The sequence below is a fragment of the Rhinolophus sinicus genome, linkage group LG05, assembly GCF_036562045.2.
Source record: "Rhinolophus sinicus isolate RSC01 linkage group LG05, ASM3656204v1, whole genome shotgun sequence".
NCBI lineage: Eukaryota > Metazoa > Chordata > Mammalia > Chiroptera > Rhinolophidae > Rhinolophus > Rhinolophus sinicus.
In genome coordinates this window covers 123,860,769-123,884,149 of record NC_133755.1, presented here as the reverse complement: position 1 = coordinate 123,884,149, position 23,381 = coordinate 123,860,769, and the positions used below count along the sequence as shown (strand labels likewise).

Here is a 23,381-nt window from a genome sequence, read left to right as displayed (position 1 = left end):
AAAGGTAATTGTGGTTTTTGCAATTATTTTTAACCTTTTAAACCGCAGTTACTTTTGCACCAGCCTAATATATCTCTGGCCACTGTTCTAGCAGTTTTCTGTGCTGGTTATTTCTTACTTTCCCAGCCTATACGTGTTCGAGTGCCCAGGGCTCAGTCTTTTGGCCTCTTTTCTTACCTGTCTACGCTGATTTCCTTGGTAATCTCTAATATCATGGCTTTATATACCATCTATTTGCTGATGTTTTGCTCCATCCTACACCTGAACTCCACACTTACATTCAACTACTTATTTAATATCTAATAGGAACTCAAACTTAACCATTTTCTAAACTGAGCTCCTGATGCTGCCTTCAAACTCACTCCTCCCATCTTAATTAATAGCCACTTCATTCTAATAGTCATCTTTGACTGTTAGCAGACTGCATATGCATTTTGGCTCCCTTTTTGTGCTATTAAATTTCATTTAAAATGGTTTTGGGGGGAGGCTATCTTTATTAACTTGAAAAGGCTTATTAATTTAGCCTTGTTAATTTAGAAAATAATTTAAGTTACGTGTTATTGAATAAAGCATTTGTATTCCCAGCCTATAATCACAAATGTTTCTGCTTTCCTAGGCTCATTCATGGACATCGCTTCTACAAATACGAGTAATAAAAGTGACACTAATATGGAGCAAGTTCCTTCCACAAATGATACTATTAAACGCTTAGAATCAAAATTGTTGAAAAATCAGGCAAAGCAACAGGTTTGTTTTGTTACTAAAAGTAAAATCATATGGTAACCTTACCAGTAGTCATAACGTTATACCAACTGAAATTAATTATCTGCCATTTTCCATTTCACAAGTCATAAATCTTGTTCCGGAAACAGACAGATAAGCTTAAGAGTAGAGACATATAATGAAATTCTTCTACCATTTATTACCAATCAAATTGGTGTTTTTTTTCCTGATGATTGCTGGCTTTGCTAGCTGTTGGTGGTTAGAAATGTAAAATGCCTATTTCTTGGCTGTACTACCCAGTTAAAGGAGTTCACCTTTATCTGTCATTTCATATTACTATATAAAATTTATTATATATTTGCCATTATTGGTTTCAAAATATTTTAAGGAGTGATTGTATTCATCTTGTCTGAGTCATTTAGGTTAACAAATAATTGGGGCACTTAACTACAAACTACTGGGGACAACCCTTTTCTAAGGGCCAGTATCATAGCTTGCTCTCCCTTATTCCTATAGCTCCCTCTCCTCGAAAACTTCCCTTTCAGAACAGAACAGAATCCGTAAGAGTCCCAATTTGTATCTTCCTCCTTCTAGACTTAGGATTTTAAATCTAAAGAGCTTCAGTAATTCATATTGCTCTGTAATTTTAACAGAGTGAATCTGGACGTTTAAGCTTGGGAGCTTCCCGTGGGAGCAGCGTGGAGAGCTTGCCCCCAACCTCGGAGGGCAAGAGGATGAGTGCCGACATGACTGAAATAGAAGCCAGGATTGCTGCGACCACAGGTAAAAAGGAAATAAAAGTCTGAAAAGGAGTGAAAATGATAGTTTCAGTTGTTTTAATAGTGGGACTATCTGAGGTTTTTTATTGTGTCTTTAAGTTTTTAAAGTAAGAAACAGGCTTACAATATACTTTCTAAGCTTCTAGCAATAATTTATACATTTCTTTCAAATTCCAAATAACGAAGATATGACTTGTAAAATTATTTGGATCATAAAATAAACCTTACTAATTACAGATTTAACAAATATAATTCTTTCAGCTCAAATGTGACCTGAAAAATCTAAGTGAGAAATTGAAATTTTACCTAAACCAGAATGTTTTGGAAGTTTTTAAGTGATTCTACTAGAATTTTGTGTTGAACTCAGATAGAAGCAAATATTTTATTTTGAAATTAGCAGGAAAATGTACTCCAGATCTACATATGATTTGGCATTACTGTCTGCTCCTCCTGCCAGTGGCAAAAATAGCTAAGTTGGTTATGGATAATTCTTCTAACTATAAAATTAAAGATCATGATAATTTTATTCAATATTGAAAAAGCTAACATTTAAATTTCATTTTATTAGTTCTTAAAATGGTTAATAATGGAAGGACTGGTCAGCACAAAAACAATTGTATGTTTTGCTACCTGAGTGAACTTCTAACCTTCTTTTCTAACCAGGTTTCATTTTAGTAATGCTGGTTTAACTTGTTTTCTTTCCGATTCCCCCAGGGGTGGAGGGGCGCTGATTATAAAAGTAAATACATTCTGTTGTGAAAAATGTGGAAATGTAAACAAATCAAAAACAATCTTCCATAGTTGTCTCACTCAGAGATAAACACAACATTTTTGTGTATTTAACTCTAGTCTTTTAACTAGATATGTGTATACATGTGTATTAGCATATGCATTTTTAAACTTGGCTAACCAGATTTTTTTTTTTTTTAGGTCTTTTTTGTCATTCACTTGGTTTTTTCCTAAATAGAATATTCTCATTTTGTGTGGAGCTCTTTTCAGAAGTTGTCCAGAGGACCATCATACTATACTTGTTTTCAACTAATCATGATTACTGATTTTATCAGTTACCATTAGAATTGGGTAGATATAACAGAATATCCAAAATAACAGTGTCTTTAACACATATGCCTTATTTTTCACGGATAAACAAATCTGTGGGTAGGCTCCATGATCGTTAGGCAGCAGGGCTCCTTCGTCCGTCTGTGCCACAATCCTTCCATCCTTGAGGCTTTCATCCTCAAGGTTATTACTTTGTGCTCCAAATGGATATTATAGTTCCAATCATCACATCCATAATCTAGGCGGCAGGAAGGAAGAATTAGGGGAAGGCCAAAAAGGCATATGCCCAAGCTCTTTCAAGGAGCTTTCCCAGAAGTTTCCCAGAACAACTTCCATATATAACGTATGTCATTACCCATAATAATATCGTCAGAGGGCTACATCGCTTCAAGGAACAGAAGGATCTGGGTCTTCTATTGGGGACATTGCTCTCCTGAGGAAAGTCAGGGCTGTTGCTAGAAAGAAGGGAAGAGTAGAGACTGGCAGGGCACCAGCAGTCTCTGCTATGCAGATGAGTCTTCAGAAAACAATCAAGTTGAACGGAGGTCACCAGCCACTCACTAGCCTTCCTGGTCTCTGAGTCACAGTGTGGTTTCTCAGTGTGTGGAGGGAATCTCAGTGTAGTGTCAGATGAACAGTGCACACAAAGACATACACTCACACTTTGGGGAATTTTTTTTTCACTTAAGGGATATCGTTCAAGGTAGACCTGACAAGTAGTGATTGCTACCCTTAAAAAGGAGGTAGTGCTATAATAATAGCTTTATGTCTGCTAGTGTCAACCCCACTTTTATCCTAGCTCCCCATCTCATATTGGAAAATTGACTGGTTTATAATTATGCTTTACAGCAGTGATATTTCACTAGGTTAAAGATAACCACACACATTAAATTACCCTATCCTTTTCATTAAATTACTCTAACGGTAGAACAGGTGCTATTGAACATGCATTGAATTTTACACCATTCAGATTTTTTTTTAGTGAGTTGTCTTACTTTGAAAGGCTCATATTTTCCAGACTTCCAACACTATGTTTAGTGGGAATGTTCCCTAAACTTTGGAAACTACAATATTCAGTTTACCAGAAGTTTACCATACACATTTCATACTTAGATTCAATAATTATCACTTAATCACTGAATTTTACTTTGTAGCGTTCTTCAAGAAACACCTAACTTGAACACATATTCCTGTGTTTATGTAATTAAAACAAATATGGCAGCTTATTTCTTTTAATTCCTGTCTTCCTTCCCACTTTCATCCTAGCCCCCCATCTCATATCAGTGGTTTCACTTAAGTAGATTGTTTCTATCAACATGTTTGAATTTAGCTTCCTCATTACCCTGCAGCTTTGTTTGTCTCTGTCCTTTTTTTTTTTTTTTTCCTGCTAATTAAAACCATGTGAAACATCTTGTATTGGTAGTTGTTTGCTCCTTAATCGTGCCTTTTCTAAGCATGGTTGAAAAGTTAGATAGTTCTGCATGCCATTCTGCATGAAATGTTATTAACATACATATTTGAAAACTATTCTGTTTTTGTAGTTAATTGTTTTCTGTGTTACTATTTGTGGTTGTTTGCATGTATACTGTATATATGTATTTTTGCAGCCTCTTCCAAGCCTAAACGGGGCCACCGTAAAACTGCTTCATTTGGCAACATTCTGGATGTCCCTGAGATCGTCACATCAGGTATCATAGACCACCTGAATTGGTCTAATAACTGTGGAACCGGAATAATGATCCCTAGTACTTACAGAATGCTTCTTGCTCCAATTTTTATAGGACATGAAAATAGATACCTTGCATGTAGTTATCAGGGAGACAGATTGAAAATTGTATACAGTTATCTACACTGAAGCAGGTTTGACAGGATACCTAAGATCTCCAAAAATGAGGCTAAAATAAAAGAAACAGAAGGGAGAATGCCAACCCTGAGTTCTACCAACTTCCTCTCAGCTTTTAAGTGAACAGATGAACTGAACTCAGACCCTTTTTGCACCCAACAGAAAGAGTGAACAACTATTTAAAAATATTTGTTGTATTTGTTGTATTTGGCTCCTTTTCTTTCTAGTTACTACTTTAGGGCTCCCTCTAGGCTTTCTATCCCAGCCTCTTTCTGTTGGTAGCAAGTGAAATATGAAATTGAGAAAAGAGAGTTGCTAAATACCATTTTGCCTTAATTTAGAAAACAGAAACAAAGTAAAACTAAATGAGATTTGCTGTTTTGCATGGTATCTTATCAAAGAATCATGGTCAATTCTGACTTTTGTGTATTACCAGGAGAATCTTCTCAGAGATTACTTGTTTTTATACCTAACTCTCACATGGTACTTCAGTGTCTCAAATTGGTAAATTGCTTTAATTTCTTACGGTGATGATGTTATAGATGAATCTAAATCACCATTTTTTATAGAAACTTAAATAGAATATGTGAACTTCAGTACTGGTTAATATATGTTATCAAAATTATCATTTATTTATCCCTCTGCTTTAGGCTTTTCTTTACTTCTTCCCCCAGATTTTTGATAAGAAAATACACAAATTTCCCCACACGCATTCATGGATATGATTCAATTGAATTCTCCAGCACTCTGTACTTTGCCTGTGGTTGTGCTTTTAGCTTTCTATTGTATTATAGTGACTACCTAGCGGTTGTTTTCTCCTCTGGTAAACTGAAAACTGTGAGGATAGAGTCAGTGTCTTTGTTGTTACTGATTTTATCGGCAGTGTCTGGCTCAATGCCTCACACATAGTGCTTAATATATGTGTGCTTGTTAAACAAATGAACAGACTGTTATTAAGGTCCAGTGGCTAGGAACTAGGATACATATAAAATCTGTATAAATTATAAATATGTATAAAATATAAATTATACAGTTCTTAGGGGCCATTTTGTCTATATAAATTTATTTTACATTAGAGTAATGTTTCTCCTGGTTATCAGAGAAGTCTGTTTTACATCATGGTCACTATTGCTGTTCAGAGAATAAAGTTACCTATTTCTCACATAGTCATTTTATTTAGTGAATCATGGGCTGCTTTCAAAATTAACAAAGTACTTGAGATTTTACCTTCACTTTAGAAGGTCCTATGTTTAAAGGAATAATATTCTGACTAAAGTGACAACATTTAAATGTACATGCTGCTGAGCTGTGATTGTTTTAAATGTTTAAGGGAATCAGGGAAATATAGGCAAATGGTAGTATAATCTTAATCCAGGTCTTATGGGTAAGCATTAAGAAAACACACACACACACACACACACACACACACACACACACACACACCGGCGAAATAGCCAATATTATATAAGATAACGAGTGAGAGAGAAGAGGAGAAAATAATAGTCTTAGTGTTTCTCAATCTAGGTGAATTTGCCCCCCATGGGACATTTGGCTTGTCTGGAAACATTTTTGGTTGTTACAACTTGCAGGTGCTACTGGCACATAGTAGGCAGAAGCCAGGGTACTGCTACACATCCTACAATGTACCAAGAGCCTCCCACAGCCGAGAATTATCCAGCCTAGAATGTTAACAGTGCCACAGCTAAGAGGCTCTGTATAGCCTATAAAGTAGTTTAAAGTACATCATAACTGACCTTCATAACAGTCTCATAACTGGGGTTACCAGATAAAATTACATCTGACCATTTTACAGATAAGAAACTTAGATCTGATGATATTGAGTGGTTTCCCAGAGCCACACAGCCAGGATCTCAACCTAGGTTTTCTGACCACAAATCCATCCATTTTACCCTCTTTTGGATCTTTTGGATCCTTAAGGATTGCATTAAAGAGAAGCTCATCAGCCAGAAGACCGTCTTTTATGACGTGTGGTCCTTATGGAGTCAGGAAACCTTAATTCTGCTTTTCATTGCCAGAGCAACATTGCTGTCTAAATGGAAATAGTATTCAGTAATGTATTTCATTAAATATTCTTGTTGGGTTTTTCCCCCATAAATATCCAAACATTAATCTAATCAGTTTCACTTTCTTTAATAATAAAAGAATGCAAGCAGTAGAATTGAAATAATTGGACATAAAAGCCTAACATTAATTTGTTCTTAGGTTGTATTTTAAAATTAAATATAAAAATATAACCCATGCTTTGGGAATATCTCAAATATCTGGCATGGACATTTTAATTATAAAAGAAGATGATATTTATTCCCCAAATTTCTTAATATTTTCTAGAATTTTTTCCCCTCAATTTCCCACAAGTTCTATGGTTTTATCATATTTCTCGATATATCTATCAAGAAATAAACTGGTATTAATTAGCATTGTAAGCATTTTTGAAGATACAGGTCTATTTTTTATCTTACCTGTTAAAGGTAAGTAGTTTCATAACACTCCTGCTGCCAAATGCAATGTACCAAATCTAATGTACTTCTTGGGGTGAACTGCTGCTTTCTGTAAGAACATTCCTTTATGCATCACAAAAATTTTACATGTACCTACTGACAATGTACAGGTATATCTTTTCTGAAGTATTTGTTGCATCTGGCAATTTTAAAAATGTACCAAATTTTTAAATTTTTTAAATACATACTATTACTCAAAAGTATTTTTTAAAAAATACTCTTTATAGTGACTAAACTGCCTAACCTAGTCATAGGTAAACACATTCAAATCTTGATTTTTATCTGCTCTTCAACACTATTTTCTATTATGCCATCATTCATGAGGAAGAGCAAGCAACCTGTGGTTAACGACAATATTCATCAATTTAGTAATCTCTTGGGTCATGTATAAATGGACCTTTAATACCTCAGGGCTTCCTATGGGTCACACTACACGGTTTTTAATAACTCTTCTACATTGACTGTGGCTCTGAAGAAGTATTAGTGAAAGAATATGGAATGTGTGGCAGCCTAAATGAGAATATATATTTTAAAATTACATATTCAGTTTACCATGAAGCAATGCTCTAATACAGCAGTGTAAAGTGCTATACAAATTTTTTTTGTTAGTTTCAGGTGTACAAAATAACAGTGATTAGACATTTATATAACTCACCAAGTGATAACCCCAATAAGTCTAGAACCCATCTGACATGACATGGTTTTTACTATTATTATTTTTGACTGCATTCCCCATATTGCACATACATCCCCATGACTATTTTATAACTACCAATTTGTACTTCTTAATCCTTTCACCTTTCTCACCCAACCCCCCCAAACCATCAGTTTGGCCTCTGTATCTATGAGTCTGTTTCCTTTTCGTTTGTTCGTTTATTTTGATCTCGCATATAAGTGAAATTATATGTATTTGTCTTTCTCAGTCTGACTTACTTCATTTAACACAATACCCTCAAGGTCCATCCATATTGTTGCAAATGGTAAGATTTCATTCTTTTTTATGGCAGAGTAATATTCCTTTGTATATATGTACCACAATTTCTCTATCCGAGCCTCTGTTGATGGACATTTTCAGTTATTTCCATATCTTGGCTATTGTGAATAGTGCTGCAGTGAACATAGGGGTGCATGTGTCTTTTTGAATTAGTGTTTTGGATTTCTTTGGATAAATACCCAGAAGCAGAATTGCTGGGTGATAAGGTAGTTCTATTTTTAATTTTTTGAGGAACCTCCAAACTTTGCTGTAGTGGCTGCACCGATTTGCAATCTCACCACCAGTGCACGAGGGTTCCCTTTGCTCCATATCCTCACCAACACTTGTTTATTCATTTATTGATGACAGCCATTCTGACACCAGTGAGGTGATATCTCACTGTGGTCTTTATTTGCATTTCTCTGATGATTAGTGATGGTGAGCATCTTTTAATATGTCTGTTGGCCATGTGTATGTCCTCTTTGGAGAAATGTCTATTCAGGTCCTCTGCCCATTTTTAATTGGATTGTTTGTTTGTTTTTGGTGTTGAGCTATAACACATTTTTTAAATCTTGTGTATTTTACACACGAAGAGAACAGTTTCCCACAACTTTTAAAATTCAAAACTTAAGGGTTTCTAAATTTTTAACATTTTGGTTAAGAAATGTCTCCAAGAAAATACAGTGCTGATTTTTACATAAAGAGAATTCTTCAGGAAGTTTGGAAAACAGTAAAATCAGAGTAGTTAAGGTAAGGAAAACTGAGCTTACTTAAGCCAATAAGGAAAACCACAGGAGTGACTGGGACCCAAATGAGCAGTCTCAGGAGGCACTCGATATCCTTCAAATACTAGCTCAGGAAATCAGTTGTACTTAAAAGAACAGCTTTCAGAAGAGATGGATTCTGCTTTTGTGACATTGTAGAAACAATTGAATTGACCTATAAGCTGCTATTCCACAACCCTTTATTTTTTGAAGGGTGGGGAGGGGTGAAGGGTAAGGTAGGGATGTGGTATATTCCTTTTGTTGCTCTTGGAAAAGTTATTTTAAGAAACATTATTTGTTCTCTATAAAAAGCCATGAAAGTTCCAGAATCCATTACAGAATAGAATACGAAGGACATCATTTCAGATTTCAGATTTCCTTGATCAGGCATCTTGACATCATATTGCCCTCTTTTCTACTATTTTTTTTTTTCATTTATATTATTACCATGTGTAACATAGGTATACACATATCAATGAACCAGGAAAAATGTAAAATGAGTTTTTAAATTACTGTTTAGTTGCAAAAAAATTCAGAATCTAAATTTACTAAGAACACACTCAGTAATTTTCATTTGCAATAATAGGAGTTTGATTTTTTACATTCATATTTCTAAATTATGACCTAAAACTTAATATTGGAGCAACAAGTATTCGTTGATTGCAATCCTTTTTTGTTTTGTCTGAACTATTTGCCAGATGGTTTCTGTCATGGTTATGCTAATTAAAATGTATTGCTTAATATTGCTTGCTTTGACTCATGCTCTAGCTTAAAGATTTCTCATTTTATGGCATTTGTTAACTGTCAGCTCTTCTTTATCCTATTTCCTTAAAAGTTTTTACTTCCCTTTCCTCCTACCCTTACCTAGATTTGAGTTTGTTTTTGTTGTTACTGCAATGGTGATATAATGATTTTTAGACACATGTGCTGGGTGGTTCCCCAGATTCACAAATGTTGCTTGTCTGAAAAGAGAATCCAGACACTTTCACAAGCCTGTCTCATCGAAGCTAATTTTAGAATGATTGTGTTGAATGAAATGTGCCTAAAATTGCTTGTTAGTCATGGTGGTGGGAATCCTTTTTGTCCTTGGGAAACAGGGATAGTGAAAAGTTTTCACAAAAGTATCTTAGTGTGCCTGATTCGATAAATGTGCAGTTTATTGTTGTGTTAGTGTGTAATCAAAAGTTGGAACTTGGAAAAATGAAATTTGAAATAAATTTGAGTTATGATTTTACAAAGAATTCTAAAACATAGCTTAAAATGGAAAAGAGTGATGATGATGTTTTATACTTTTGAGGGTGGCTGTATATTTGAGTTGTATTCACTACGCATTTATTGCATTAAACGTTATTCTGTTGTACGGTCCTTTTAGGTTATCTGCAAAATAAAATAGGACCACATGGATTAAGATGCTAAATTCTACTGCTGATTGTTTTAAAATAAGCTGCTTAAGATTATGGAAATACAGATTTTAAGAATGAATTCTGTCTGCTAAGGAGGCCACAACTATTAGAGTACAAGTTCTCAGGGCTGCCCACTAATTGAGAAATTACATAATATAGCTTTGAGTCAAAAGAATTTTGAATATTGGATTGTGTCAGCTGTTACTTAATATTTTGGTGTTTCCTTTTAGATAGCTGATCTCATCTTAGAAGACACTGTATAAACAGCCCTATTCCCAAATAAAAGTGCTGAGTGAAACTTGCTTAATTCATTCTCTTTTGCTGGTTACATTTATAGAATTTTTTCATAGACTGATTTTTAAATTATTATTAGCATAGAAGTTCCTAAAGCAGGATTAACACAATAGCCCATTTAAACAAGCTGTATATTTGAGAGCAGAACGAAAGTCATTCATCTCCAATAGGAAATTAAAGAGTTGTTCACAACCAATAAATTACCTGATTCTGACAAAGACTAATGGAATTAAGTAAGTGTGACTGAGTTTAATAATATAAGTCTAAGCATCCTTACAGGCCCTGAAATGAGCACAAGGTCCTGCTGTTGGTTAAAGTCAGTCATGCCTCACAACCTGCTAGCTGTCTTGCTGTAGAAGCTCTAACGTAAGGCCCTTGAAATAGGCCCCATCCCCCAAGCATTCATCTATTTAAATACATGACAGAAGATGGTAGAAGAGAGTTCAGCAGCTATTCGTGTAGTAGGAGTGGTTATTGAATTAGGACATACTTTGTTGTAGGCCAGCAACTTTTGAGTTAAAACACTGCAGCTGTTTCTCTTCCTTTCCTTATATCTTTCTCTCTCTCTTTTTTTTTTTACAATAAACTCTTTTTCTCACAGACATTTTGTGTAAATCCAAGGAGGAACAAATTCCAACTTCCTACTATAGCAGTTATGTCCTTATTGTCTGTCTGAATAGAAAAATAAGTATTTTACTGTTTTTTATTTGTTAAAAGGCAACGGACAGCCAAGGCGTAGATCCATCCAAGACTTGACTGTTACTGCAACAGAACCTGGTCAGGTAAGACTTAACATTTGAATTCTCAGTCTTTGAAGAAGAATAATGAGCAGAAATCAAGAATTAACTATATTCTACAAAATTAGTTTTATGAATAGACCCAAAATTGTGATAAAGAAGTTCATTGGCATTTGACCTTAACTACTTAGGAAAAAAAAAATCTGGATGCCATTACTAACTTGAAGGATAATTTATGAAAGGTTGATTAATTCATTAATGCTCTGTGTATGTTACCATGCTATGTGTTTATATATCCCATAATAAGGAAGTACTCGATTTTGTAATTTAACAATTTGTCATTATCCTTGTCCTTTAAAGGGAATCATTAACTATTTCCCCAATAAGATGTCACTCCTCTGGGATCACGTAAGACTCTGACATACCTGAAGGATTCTTAATGTCTTTTACTTTGTAATATTTACTGGATTAATGTTTTTGTGAAATATCCTAAAGACAGTATTTACTAAGCAGATGGATAAACTCTAGAAAGGCTTCTGTTCCAGATGTTAAGATTTTCATCCTTCATCTTTATATTTCTGGATGCTCCTCTAACCTCCCCTTATCTCTTTATGGCTGCCTCTTTGTAGCTGATCCAGACAGTGCTATAATTTAAGCCATTACTGACTAGTACAGAGTTTTAAACAACCAAGTATTAAAATTACAGCTCAGTCATTGTTTTTTCCTCCCTTATTCAGATTGGCATCGTATATAATTTATATCATATTCTTAAAATGAATGAGAGCTCATTATGAGGTGTTCATTGATTTATTTTCAGTTATACAGAAGTAAATTTTATGAGTGAATACAGCATACATCTGAAGTAATAAAATTATCCCATGGTCTATATTCATGTAAAATTATATAATTATATACTATAAACAATGTGATTTACTTTATGGTAAAATGTATTAGTACTTTTTGTCCTAGAAAGGTGTTTTCTTATTTCATTTTTATAACATACTTTAAGTTTTGGAGATTCTTTGTAGTCATTAATAAAAATTTGAAAGCCTTTTTGGCTATCAACTAACAAAAACCACTTAAGATATTTAAGTGATAAATATCTTTGATCTTCATTTATATCTGGAAATATTTATTTCTCACAGAGCCTATACACACACTCATACACACATACATTATATATACATGTATATATACACACACATATATACACACACACATACATATATACATATGTACACACATACACATACAATTTATTATATACAGAGGGTACCAAAAAATGTATATAGATTTTAAGAAAGGAAAAAACTGTATTAAAATTTTATAATAATAATATATACCGATAACAAAAGCTAAATAAATACAAGTCATATGTATACATTTTTTTGGCACCCCTGGTGTATATACACACATTCATGTTATTATATATTTTATGATATTAAGTGACTGTAACCCTTGATTTCATTTATTTAATAGCAGTTTTTTCAGTATATCTGCTTTTGTGAGACCCCAGAAATTTTGAATGAAGTTTCCCACTTTTCTCCCCCTCAAATAGTTAAAGTATTGATTAGGGCATTTAGTAACAGATAGTTTGACATCTGGTATTTGCATTGATTCCTTAGAGGTTTGATGAGATCAGCCTTTTTGACTCTCTTTATTATTGGCATTGATATTCCAGGTATAAGAAACTCTAGCCCCAATGTTCTCACATTGACTGGGAATGAAAAGCTTGCCCTTAGACATTCAGGAGCATCTGCTAGTGCAAGTGCTTTCCTTTGTACTCCAGTAAAGGCATTGCTATAAATCAGGCCCTATCACCATACCAAGCCTACTTATTTCCTCACAAATTGTGTTACTCGAGGTTATGATTGTTACGCTTTTCATTTACCATACCTTCAGGTAGTAAAACACTGGAACTGAAGCAGACTATGATTGTGGGACAGTCATTTGCATGAATTGTCATGAACTATTCCAAAAGATTTGGAGTGAGGGGGCAGTTTGATATGCAGTAAAATATGTTCTAAAATAGGTGATGTCTAGCCACTGTATGATCAGTTTTTAAAATTGACTCACTCTTCCACTTACTTTAAGTATTAGTAACTTAAAATGCCTAATACCTAGTTTGGGATGAGAATGACAAGCAGTAATCCTAATGTACTATGAAAACATTTTCCCCTGAAAATATTATAATTGACCATTAAATATTTTATGTACTCATGAAAATAACATTAATTATTTGAAGAAGAAAAGTATGCACAATATGAATTTTCAAAATTAAAGGTATAGTTCTTTTTAAAGTCTGGCTAAGCGGTGATTAAACGTATGCATGAGGATTGTGTTTTGACCATGGAGATTGCTAAAGAACATGAAGAAGAAAAGCATTTACCCACCTACTACAAGCATCAGAGGAAGAGAGAGAACTTACCGATAGTTTACCATTGCATCTCATAGAGGAAAGGGAACTGAACAGAGTTTCTACTTTGGCTCTTGATCTTAATAAAATCACTTAGACTTTCATCTGTAAATTAAAATTAAATTGGTTGTTTTTATACTGCCACTTCTGTTGAGAGGAATAGTGAACAAAACAAGCTTCTTAATTAAAAGTAGTTGTGTAAGTATTTCTTAAACTTACAACATACAACTCACTTTTAAATTAATTAATTCAGGTTTTTATTAATTCAGGAAGCTTATTAAGCATAATGAATCTGGACTCCTAACCACTTTGAAAAGGTACTTAGAAATTAAAAAGCAGCCCAATGTCCAGGAGCGGATCTGACATTGAGGCTTCAGTGTTAGAATGTAAAGTTTCTCAGAACACCAGTAGGCAAGGTTATGTTGAGACCATGACAAGATGAGCCAAAACAAGACCATTTTATAATGTTGTGTAAGCACAGACAAAAACAAGGTCCCTCTGCCACCCCCAAGATGCCAAAGCATTGCCCTCTCCCAGCGGATGTGAGTGACTGCGGCTTCTTCACCAGGCGCAGCTCTGTCCTCACTCATCTTCCCTCCCTGTAGAATTGCCCCTGTTTTCTGACTAGGCAATCTACAGTGAACCCTTCCTTCCATGGAGCCTCCCAAAAATCACAAAACAGAATCCCAAATCCTATAAGCTCTTTCTAAAACCCTTTTCCTGAGACACCCCACTGTGCCCCCTGGTGAGCTTTCTACTTCACTGCAATGAAAACTAAACCCAATTCATCCCACATGTGTTCCTGGTGGTCTTTGGCTGGGGGGTGTTTGCTACCAAGGCCCACTCTCTCCAAGGAGCTTATTTGGGCAGATCAGACTTATGCCCAGATCAGTTTTAAAAAACTAGTAATAACAGGTGCCATTTATTTATTGCACACCAAATTTGTGCTGGTCGAGCCTTTAATATATATTATTTAATCTTAACACTGTAAATGTGGAGTTGTTTATTTTCCTCATTTTGCAGATAGATAAACTGAGGGTTAGACAAACTTACCTAAGTCTCTTACTTCCCTGACACCGGTCAGTAATTGCTATCACCCAGTTTTGAATCCAAATCTGATTCCAAAGCACACAAACTCTACACTCTGTCATTTCATCTTGCATATAAATTTGAATGTTAACGCATTCCAAAGTAATCCTAGATCTCTTCAAATTCAAATGTTTTGGCTTCTGATAGTCTGCATTGTCATTATTATTTAAATAGTTTTCAGCAATGCTGAACTTCAGCTGTATCTCATTGTTGTGCAAGGCTAACCTACCGTGAATAGTGGTGGTTGCACAGATTTATTTTTTACACATCTGGGTGAGCCTTTCTATGTTTCACTAAAAATATATTTTCATGTATACCTGTATACCCCTTCTGGAAATATATCCAATATAGATCTAGTTTCAAGATTTCTCTGGAGGGGGCTTGAGTCAATGAAAATCACAACTGCAAGATGACACAATTATGGTTACTTAGAGAACTAGACATACTAATAACTACCATGTTTCCCTGAAAATAAGACCTAGCCAGACCATCAACTCTAATGCGTCTTTTGGAGCAAAAATTAATATAAGACCCCGTCTTATTTTATTATAATGTAAGACCAGGTCTACTATAATATAATATAATACCAGCTCTTACATTAATTTTTGCTCCAAAAGACGCATTAGAGCTGATGGTCCCTGGTCTTATTTTCGGGGAAACACGGTATATTTCAATATGGGCTTTAGAATCTTACTGTTACTAGTCAGGTATGCAACTTTGGGCAAATTCCTTAATTCCCCTGAGCTCCAGCAACCTTATCTGCTGGTGGGGACCATGACACCCACACTTAGGGGTTCTTACAACATGTGACAACACCAGACATATAACAGATGCTTAATGCGTGTTGTGTGCTGACTCCCCATAGTGTGCTTCCCAGGGTTCTTACCACTTCCTTGCTCTCACTATAGTGTACTATCCAAAAGTAAAACAAAAACAGCACTTGGAAAAAAGTAAAATCTGTTGGCATTCTGTTCTTTCTGTATCATAAGGGAAGCTCCTGTCGGGATCATGGAAGGTATTTGCTTTGTCCACTGGTGGTAATTTGCCCCTGCGGTTTAAATTTGGCTTAGTATTCTATTGCTGCCCTAAATTGCTATGTGGCATTTCTGTACTCTCGTAACCACTTTCATATCCAATCCTTGTGGTAAGTCAAGTTTCTCTATATCTCTTAAACTTTGAAGTATATATAAGCATAGAAAAGTAATTGTAAATGGCCTTTTATCACATATCTAGAGACATATTGTCATGTTATTTTTATTTAAGGGATATAATTTATTATACTACTACTTTTGTCCATCCTCAATCTGTAGCTTCTTTAGTGTAAATAATTTTCTGTTAAAGCTCTAAATCAGAAGCTTCCATAATAGTTTTAAATAGTTCCTGGTTCATAGTATAACTTTCTATTGGAGAATTTAAAGACCAACGAAGAAGAATAAAATTCTACAATTTCTTTGTAATAAACTGTAGTGAAGCCAGAATTAGACTGAGCCTATACCTTCAGATTAGAAAGAATGTTTTCAATATACCCCGTCATGTATAGGTTTAATTGAACTATCTGTGACTGTCATAATGGAGGAAGTACCCTTGTAAATCCCCATTACCAACTGATACCCATCTCTTTTTACTATTTATATTAATCAAATTTTACTTAAGCAAGAATATTATATGAATCAACATTTAATCTCTGTGTTTTGTGCTTGTATAATTTTAGCGGCTAAGATTTCTGAGGGTTTTAAATAGCTTTAAAATGTCAGTCTAACTGGTAGCACTTGCCATAAATTCTTGCCTTATGAAAATATTTTCCCAGTCTTTCAGGTGAGACATAAAAAGAAGCAAAGCTTTATTTTTGTCTGTAAAATAACTCCCAATTTCTTTTTATAAATATAGAGATAAAGTTCTGGTAAAGATCCAATTTTCGTTCGTGTCCACTGATGGTAATTTGCCCCTGCGGTTTAAATTTGGCTTAGTATTCTTTTGCTGCCCTAAATTGCTATGTGGCATTTCTGTACTCTCGTAACCACTTTCATATCCGATCCTTGTGGTAAGTCAAGTTTCTCTACATCTCTTAAACTTTGAAGTATATGTAAGCATAGAAAAGTAATTGTAAATGTCTTGAAGGAAGGAGCAACCTAAGTGAGTTAATAGTTTGAGAACATTTATGGCCATCAGAATTTTACTAGTGATTATTTTTTAAAAGTAGCTACTATAAAATAAGATTTCTTTCATAGGAGGTTGTGAGCAGTAACATAAATTTAACCCACAATCTAGATTTAAAAAAAAAAAAAATTCTCAGATACTTGTTCCTCTTATTTATACCTTTTATTTTTCAGGTGTTCAAAAAATGCATTTGTGGCTTATTTTTAATTATTTCTTTGTTTTTTTTTTATACAAACATGTTAGCATATTATGTTATTCATTGAGATACCGGTTTCTTGAAATGTGAAGACTTACTTAGTTAATTTTGGATTTAAATTTAGCTCGTTAGATCTTTTCTTATAGCTTTAAAGAAAAGACCAGTTTTGAAAGTTGACCTAAAAGTATTAGCCTACTTTCTTAGTTTTATAGCTATAGGAAATCTCAGGTAGAACAAATGAGTGTGCACATGAGGGGCTATCTAAGAGTTTCTTGGAAAGTAGAAGGTAAAAAGCAGTAAGTGGCAAAGAATTCTTTTGGGACAGATATAAACTTAAGGATCACTATAAGTCATACTAGTCCAAGTAGGATTATTTGTTTTAAGATGACAAGTGTTCAGAGGCTTTTTTTAATATACAAAATCCATTTTTATATTTTATAAACCTAATTATTACTTGTACTGTATCTTGTTTAATTTCTCATAACTGATACAAACACTTTTTTTTCTTCTTGAACTGTTAAAAATATTAAGATAAAATTAGGTTGACTATAAAACCCTCCTCTGCTAGCACTTTGAAGAAAAATTATTCTTGTTTTACAATTGAAATTATAACTATGGTCAAATCAGTGTACTCTTTTTAAATCACAAGACTTGCTTTCAGCCAAAAAGGTTAAAAGGACTCAGTAATAATGTCATAACAGCCATAATTGTTTTACCAAGGGTAGTAGCATCCTAAAAGTAAGAGTTACATATTTCATCACTTGTTCTCTTTGGTGTTTATTCTTATTCTTATATACAAAATATAAGGCTTATATACAAAAGGTATATAAGCCTAAGCCCCAGTATTTATTTGTTTGTTTGTTTATATTAAATTTATTGGGGTGACATTGGTTAGTAAAATTGTATAGATTTCAAGTGTATAATTCTATAATACATCATATATGTATATGTGTGTGTATATGTATACATATACATATATATACATATGTGTGTGTGTGTGTATATATATACATATATACACACACACACACACACACACACACACACACACACATATGTGTGTGTGTGTATTGCATTGTGGGTTTACCACCCAAAGTCAATTCTCCTTCCTTGACCCCCTTTACACTCTACTACCTCCACCCCCCCATTCTCCCCTTACCCTCTGGCAACCACTAAACTGTTGTCTGTTTCTATGAGTTTTAGTTTTTCTTGTTCATTTGTTGCTTTCAGTTTTATATCCCACATATGAGTGAAGTCATACGGTTCTCAACTTCTGTCTGATGTGTTACTCTTAGATAATCTTAAGATCCATACATATTGTTACAAATGGCAGTATTTTATCTTTTCTGCAGCTTAGTTTAATATTCTATTGTAAATATGTACCACATCTTCTTTGTCCAATCATTTATCAAAGGACTCTGGTTGTTTCTATGTCTTGGTCACCGTGAATACTGCTGCAATGACCATAGGGGTACATATATCTTTACAGATAAATGTTTTCAGAGTTTTGGGGGTAGATACCCAGAAGAGGGATTACTGGGTCATATGGTAATTCTATTCTTACTTTTTTGGGGCACCTCCATAGTTTTCCACAGGGGCTGTACCAATTTACATTTCCACCAGCAGTGTATGAGGGTTCCTTTTTCTCCACAGCCTCTCCAATGCTTGTTAGTATTTATCTTGTTGATGATAGCCATTCTAACTGGGGTGGGGTGGTATCTAATTGTGAGCTTGATTTGCATTTTCCTAATAGCTAGTGAAGGGGAGCATTTTTGATTTATCTGTTGGCCATTTATATGTCTTCTTGGGAGAAGTGTTTGTTCAGGAGCTCTGCCCATTTTCAGTTGGATTGTTTTTCTGTTGTTGAGTTGTAGGAGTTCTTTATGTATTTTAGATATTAATCCCTTACAGGAGGTGTTGTTTGCAAATATCTTCTCCCATTCGGTTGGTTGCCTCTTTGTTTTGTTGATTTCTTTTTCTGTGCAGAGCTTTTTAGTTCAATACAGTCCCATTCATTTATTTAGCTTTTATTTTCATTGCCTTTGGGGTCAAAGTCATAAAATCTTCTCTCAAGACCAAGGTCCACAAGTTTAGTACCTATTCATTTAGTACCTACGTCCATACATTTTATTGTTTCAGGTCTTATATTTAAGTCTTTGATCCATTTTAATTTTTGTATGGTGACAGATAGCCGCCTAGTTTCATTCTTTTGCACATGGCTTTCCAATTTTCCCAGCACCATTTATTGAGGAGGCTTTCTTTTCACATTGTATGTTTTTAGCTCCTTTTTCAAAAATTATTTGCCCATACACATGTAGGTTTATTTTGTACCAGTCTCATTTCTGATGGCCAGCAGCTTATATTATCATTTTCTTCAATGAGTATTTATTATGTGGTTATTGTATATTCAGCAGTTTCCTAAATCCTGGGGAGTATAATACAAAAGTACACATGATCTCTGCCCTTAGGAGATTATAATGCTTTTGTGAAATCACAAACATTGAAAGTAATATAAAGCATTGCTGGCTCAAGTTGAAGTTTCTATAGGAATGGACTATAAATACAGCCAAAATTCAAAGAGAAAAAATGTCTTTGTGATTGGGTTTAGTAACTGAATATGTTCTATAAAAGAACTGTGATTTTGACCCAGAGGAGGAATTATTAGGTGCTACAAGTCTACTTATCTACTCCAATCTTACACTTACAACACCCCAATTATGTGCCATTAAGTGAGCATTTTTATTGTGTCAAGACACTTCAGGTACATTATTTCATTTGATTTTTTTTTACAACCTGATAAGGTAGGTAATACTGTCCTCATTTTACTATTGACTCTTAGAGGTTAAATAACTTACCTGAAGCCACACTGCTAATAAATGGCAGACCAGAAACTCAAACTCTGGGTAGTATTGTCTCCAAGGCCTGACTTCTTAGCTGTTGCTACTTCTCATCCACACTTCATAAATGAAGAGCCTAAGGCTCAGAGAGGCTGAGTTATTTGTTCAAGTTCACACAGCTATAAATGGCAGATCTGAGATTTAAACCCACGTCTCCAAAGTATTAGACTAAATCATGTGAATTTGCTATTTGACTCTTTTTGACCTATAAAAATGGCAGTTTTATATAGTTCATTTTCATATGTTCTCGTTGCACTATAGTGTATTATCCTTGAATGAACATAGGGGTCAAGATTAAAAGCAGGGCGGGAAGCAAGGGCATAATTAATTGTCAGAGGAGAGAGAATCGGATAGGTAGGGTAAACCTGCCCATGGAGGCTCAGTAATGCCAGAGTCAGAATTTCAGAACTGATCCAATAACAGCCAAATAAATGAACGTTTTGTATTCTGCATTCTGCTACGCACTCCTCATTTTCAAACATAGGTCTGGTCTTGTGTGCAAAGAACTAAGGATGTAGCAAGTATGAGCACATAATGTTGAAGGGATCCTGAGCTGGTCTTTATGGAATGGAGAGGAATTAGCCAGGAGGAGAGAAAAAGAGAATGAGCATCTTGATACAAAGGGTTCCTTTGTAATGTGGCATTAATGAACTAAGCTTTTGGAAAGACCTGTGCGATACAGAGTTTTAAATTGTTTATGGTAGAGAAAAGCCTTTTGGAATTTCTGAAGCAATTTCACTAAGTATCCAAGATGAAAGTAATGTTACATCAGTTTTTCTTTTCTTCTGAATTATTTTATGGTTTAATCTTTGACGTTGTTATAAAAAAGCCTTTCACTATTTAGTATCTTAAATCCATTGTGCATTTTCAAGGCTTAAAATCACAGAATTTTAGCCCTGGATAGAACACTAGAAGTCATCACATCCTTAACCCAATCCCAACCTCTTTCCAGATGAGGAAAGCAAGACTTCTTGAAGTAAACTAAATCAGACATTACACCACAAATTATGGTTCTAATTAAACTCTGCTAATTTCTACTTAAGAGTACTTTATACTACTGTATTGAACTTATTTTTACTTGATGCAATCTTTGAGTGTTTCTATGTTTACATATTGCAACTGGATGTAAGATTCTAAATGTTTGGGGGTTTTTTATGTTTACTTTGTATAACTCCATGTTCTTATTTTTGAGTCTCCTATTGGGAATTCAAGAAAAAAAGATGCTTTTTTAAAAAATTTCTATGAAATTCATTTTATGTCCGTTAGAGTTTTTAATACATAAAATACAGAGAATCCACGTAATACGTAAGCTATGAAACCTGATCATAAAATGAACACTTACGAACCCACCACCCAACTTAGGAAATGGAACATGATCAATACCTGTGACTCCCTGTGTATTCCTCTCCTGTGGCCTCCCTGTCTTCTTCTCGCCAGCCCCCAATGCCATTTTCTATTGTATATTACGGTTCTAGATTTTCTATAAATATTCTTCATCTGGTTAAGAAATTCTCTTCTCTTAAATGAAATTTAAGTTTGTTAAATGGATGTCAAGTTTTATCCAATGCTTTTTATGCAACTACTGAAGTGTTTCTCATTTAATCTGTTAATGTGATGAATTGGATTAATAGAATTCCTAATTTTAGGTGACCTTTGCATTTGTAGAATAACTTCATACTTTTAAATTATTATTGCTAATATAATTTTTTGAACTTTTAACTTTTGCATTTTTTTTTATAAGTGAAGGTAGCTAATAATGTTTGTATACTGTCCGTATTTATTGATCAGTTTTTACTGCCTTCACAGGATCAATCAGGAAGTGTTTCTTGTTTTTTTCTAGAATAATTTCTTTAAGATGGAAAAATGTCATTTTCTTGATGTTCGATAGAACTCACCTATAAAACCGTCTGGGTTTGGTATTTTCTATAATGTATAAAAATTTTGGTAATTTATGTTTTTGTAATTTGTCTATTTCACTCTAAGGGCTTTTTGTTTTTTTAATTTTATTTACTAACCACAAAATTTTTATAGTATGTCCTCATTCTTATTTTATTTCTTTTGAGAAGCTTATAGCTTAGTTCTTTTTCTAACTATGTAAGTTAATTCCTTAGCTTGTCAATTATAACTGCTTCTGATTTTTTTCATATAAATATGTAGAATTAAATATTCTTCTCTAAGTGCTTCTTTAGTGGCATCCCACAAGTTTTAGCATGATTCAAGTTAAAATTCAGTTCAAATATTTTCTATTTTACATTTTTTTCTTTGACCAATGATGAGTTATTTAGAAGTATTTTTAAATGTCTAAACATGGGTTTTTTAAGTTACTTTTGAATTAGTATAAAAAATGTTTTATGTGACACTAAATTTTTAAAACTTTTTTGAGATATGTTTTATAGCTCTGTACATGATCAGTTTTCATAAATGTTAAGTGCTTTAAAAAATGTGTATTTTCCATTTTTTACTCATAGGCATAGGGTGCATATAATAGATCAAGCTTGCATTTTATGGAGTTCAGATTTTACTGTGTGAGCATTTTGATTTTTGGTCTGCTCTGATATATCATTTACAGAGGATCATTAAAATATCTCACTGTGATCGAGAATGTATCCCTTTCTCCTTATAGTTTTATTGCTTTGTTTAGAAGCTACATAGGTACAGTCTACGTTGTAATAGGTACAACATATAAATTTTGAATTGTTATATACTGAATTGAATCACTTACGTCTCTTTCTCTAATAATTTTTTGCTCTAAAATATATTCTCTCTAATATTAATATAGCTATATAATATTATTTTGGGTAGTTTTTGTCTGGCTATCTGTTTTTGATCCTTTAACTTTGTTTTCTCTATCTCTGTGAATTGGATATGTCTCATAAACAGCACTTAATCCAGCCTGACAATCTGATTTTTTAAGTATCTTGAGAGTGTAATCCATTTACATTTATTATGGTTACTGATAAGTATTTTTCTCTCCTATTTTGTACTTTATTTCTCTTCTCCTTTTTTGCCTTCCTCTGGATTCAATATATTTCCCATTCCATTACTTTTCTCTCTGATTTTGGAGTTATACATATTATTACTTTTAATAATTACCTATGATATTTTAACACTCATGCCCAACCTAAAGTTAACGTTTTTACCCTCATCCTGAACAGTATAAGGATTTTTAAATCTATGTTCCTCTTGTTGATGCTATCATTATCCAGATTTTAGTACCATCTTATTTATCTGTTTGGTAATTCTATAAATTAGTCATTGTTTCCATTATTAAATATTTTCAGTGTGTGGATTCATACTTGTGTTTAGCAGTAATCCTGATTAGAACTTGGCCCTTCCATCAGGGAAAATATTTTCTTCTCCTGAACAACATGCTTTAGAAATTCTTATGGTAAGAGTCTAGTATGAATGGTAGACTCAGTTTTTGCTCATCTGAGAATGTCATTCTGACCTCATTCTTCACATTTTTGTTGGCTAAATAATTCTATGTTGGCAATTATTTCAGCAGTTTGAAAATATTCTACTTTGTTCTGGC

At 33.9% G+C, this 23,381-nt stretch overlaps 1 protein-coding gene across 3 annotated transcripts in view; it reads left to right on the top strand.

Moving 5' to 3' along the window:
• MAP3K7 (mitogen-activated protein kinase kinase kinase 7) overlaps nt 1-23,381 on the top strand; it is a 65,470-nt gene that overhangs the window by 31,911 nt on the left and 10,178 nt on the right. For 2 of the 3 annotated variants that reach the window (XM_019743273.2, XM_074333308.1), the window contains 4 exons: nt 617-747; nt 1,377-1,506; nt 4,169-4,249; nt 11,075-11,139. In XM_019743273.2, the coding sequence (XP_019598832.1) occupies nt 617-747; nt 1,377-1,506; nt 4,169-4,249; nt 11,075-11,139 (407 nt within the window). The remainder of the gene's footprint in view (nt 1-616; nt 748-1,376; nt 1,507-4,168; nt 4,250-11,074; nt 11,140-23,381) is intronic. The other variant, XM_019743274.2, reaches the window with a different exon arrangement.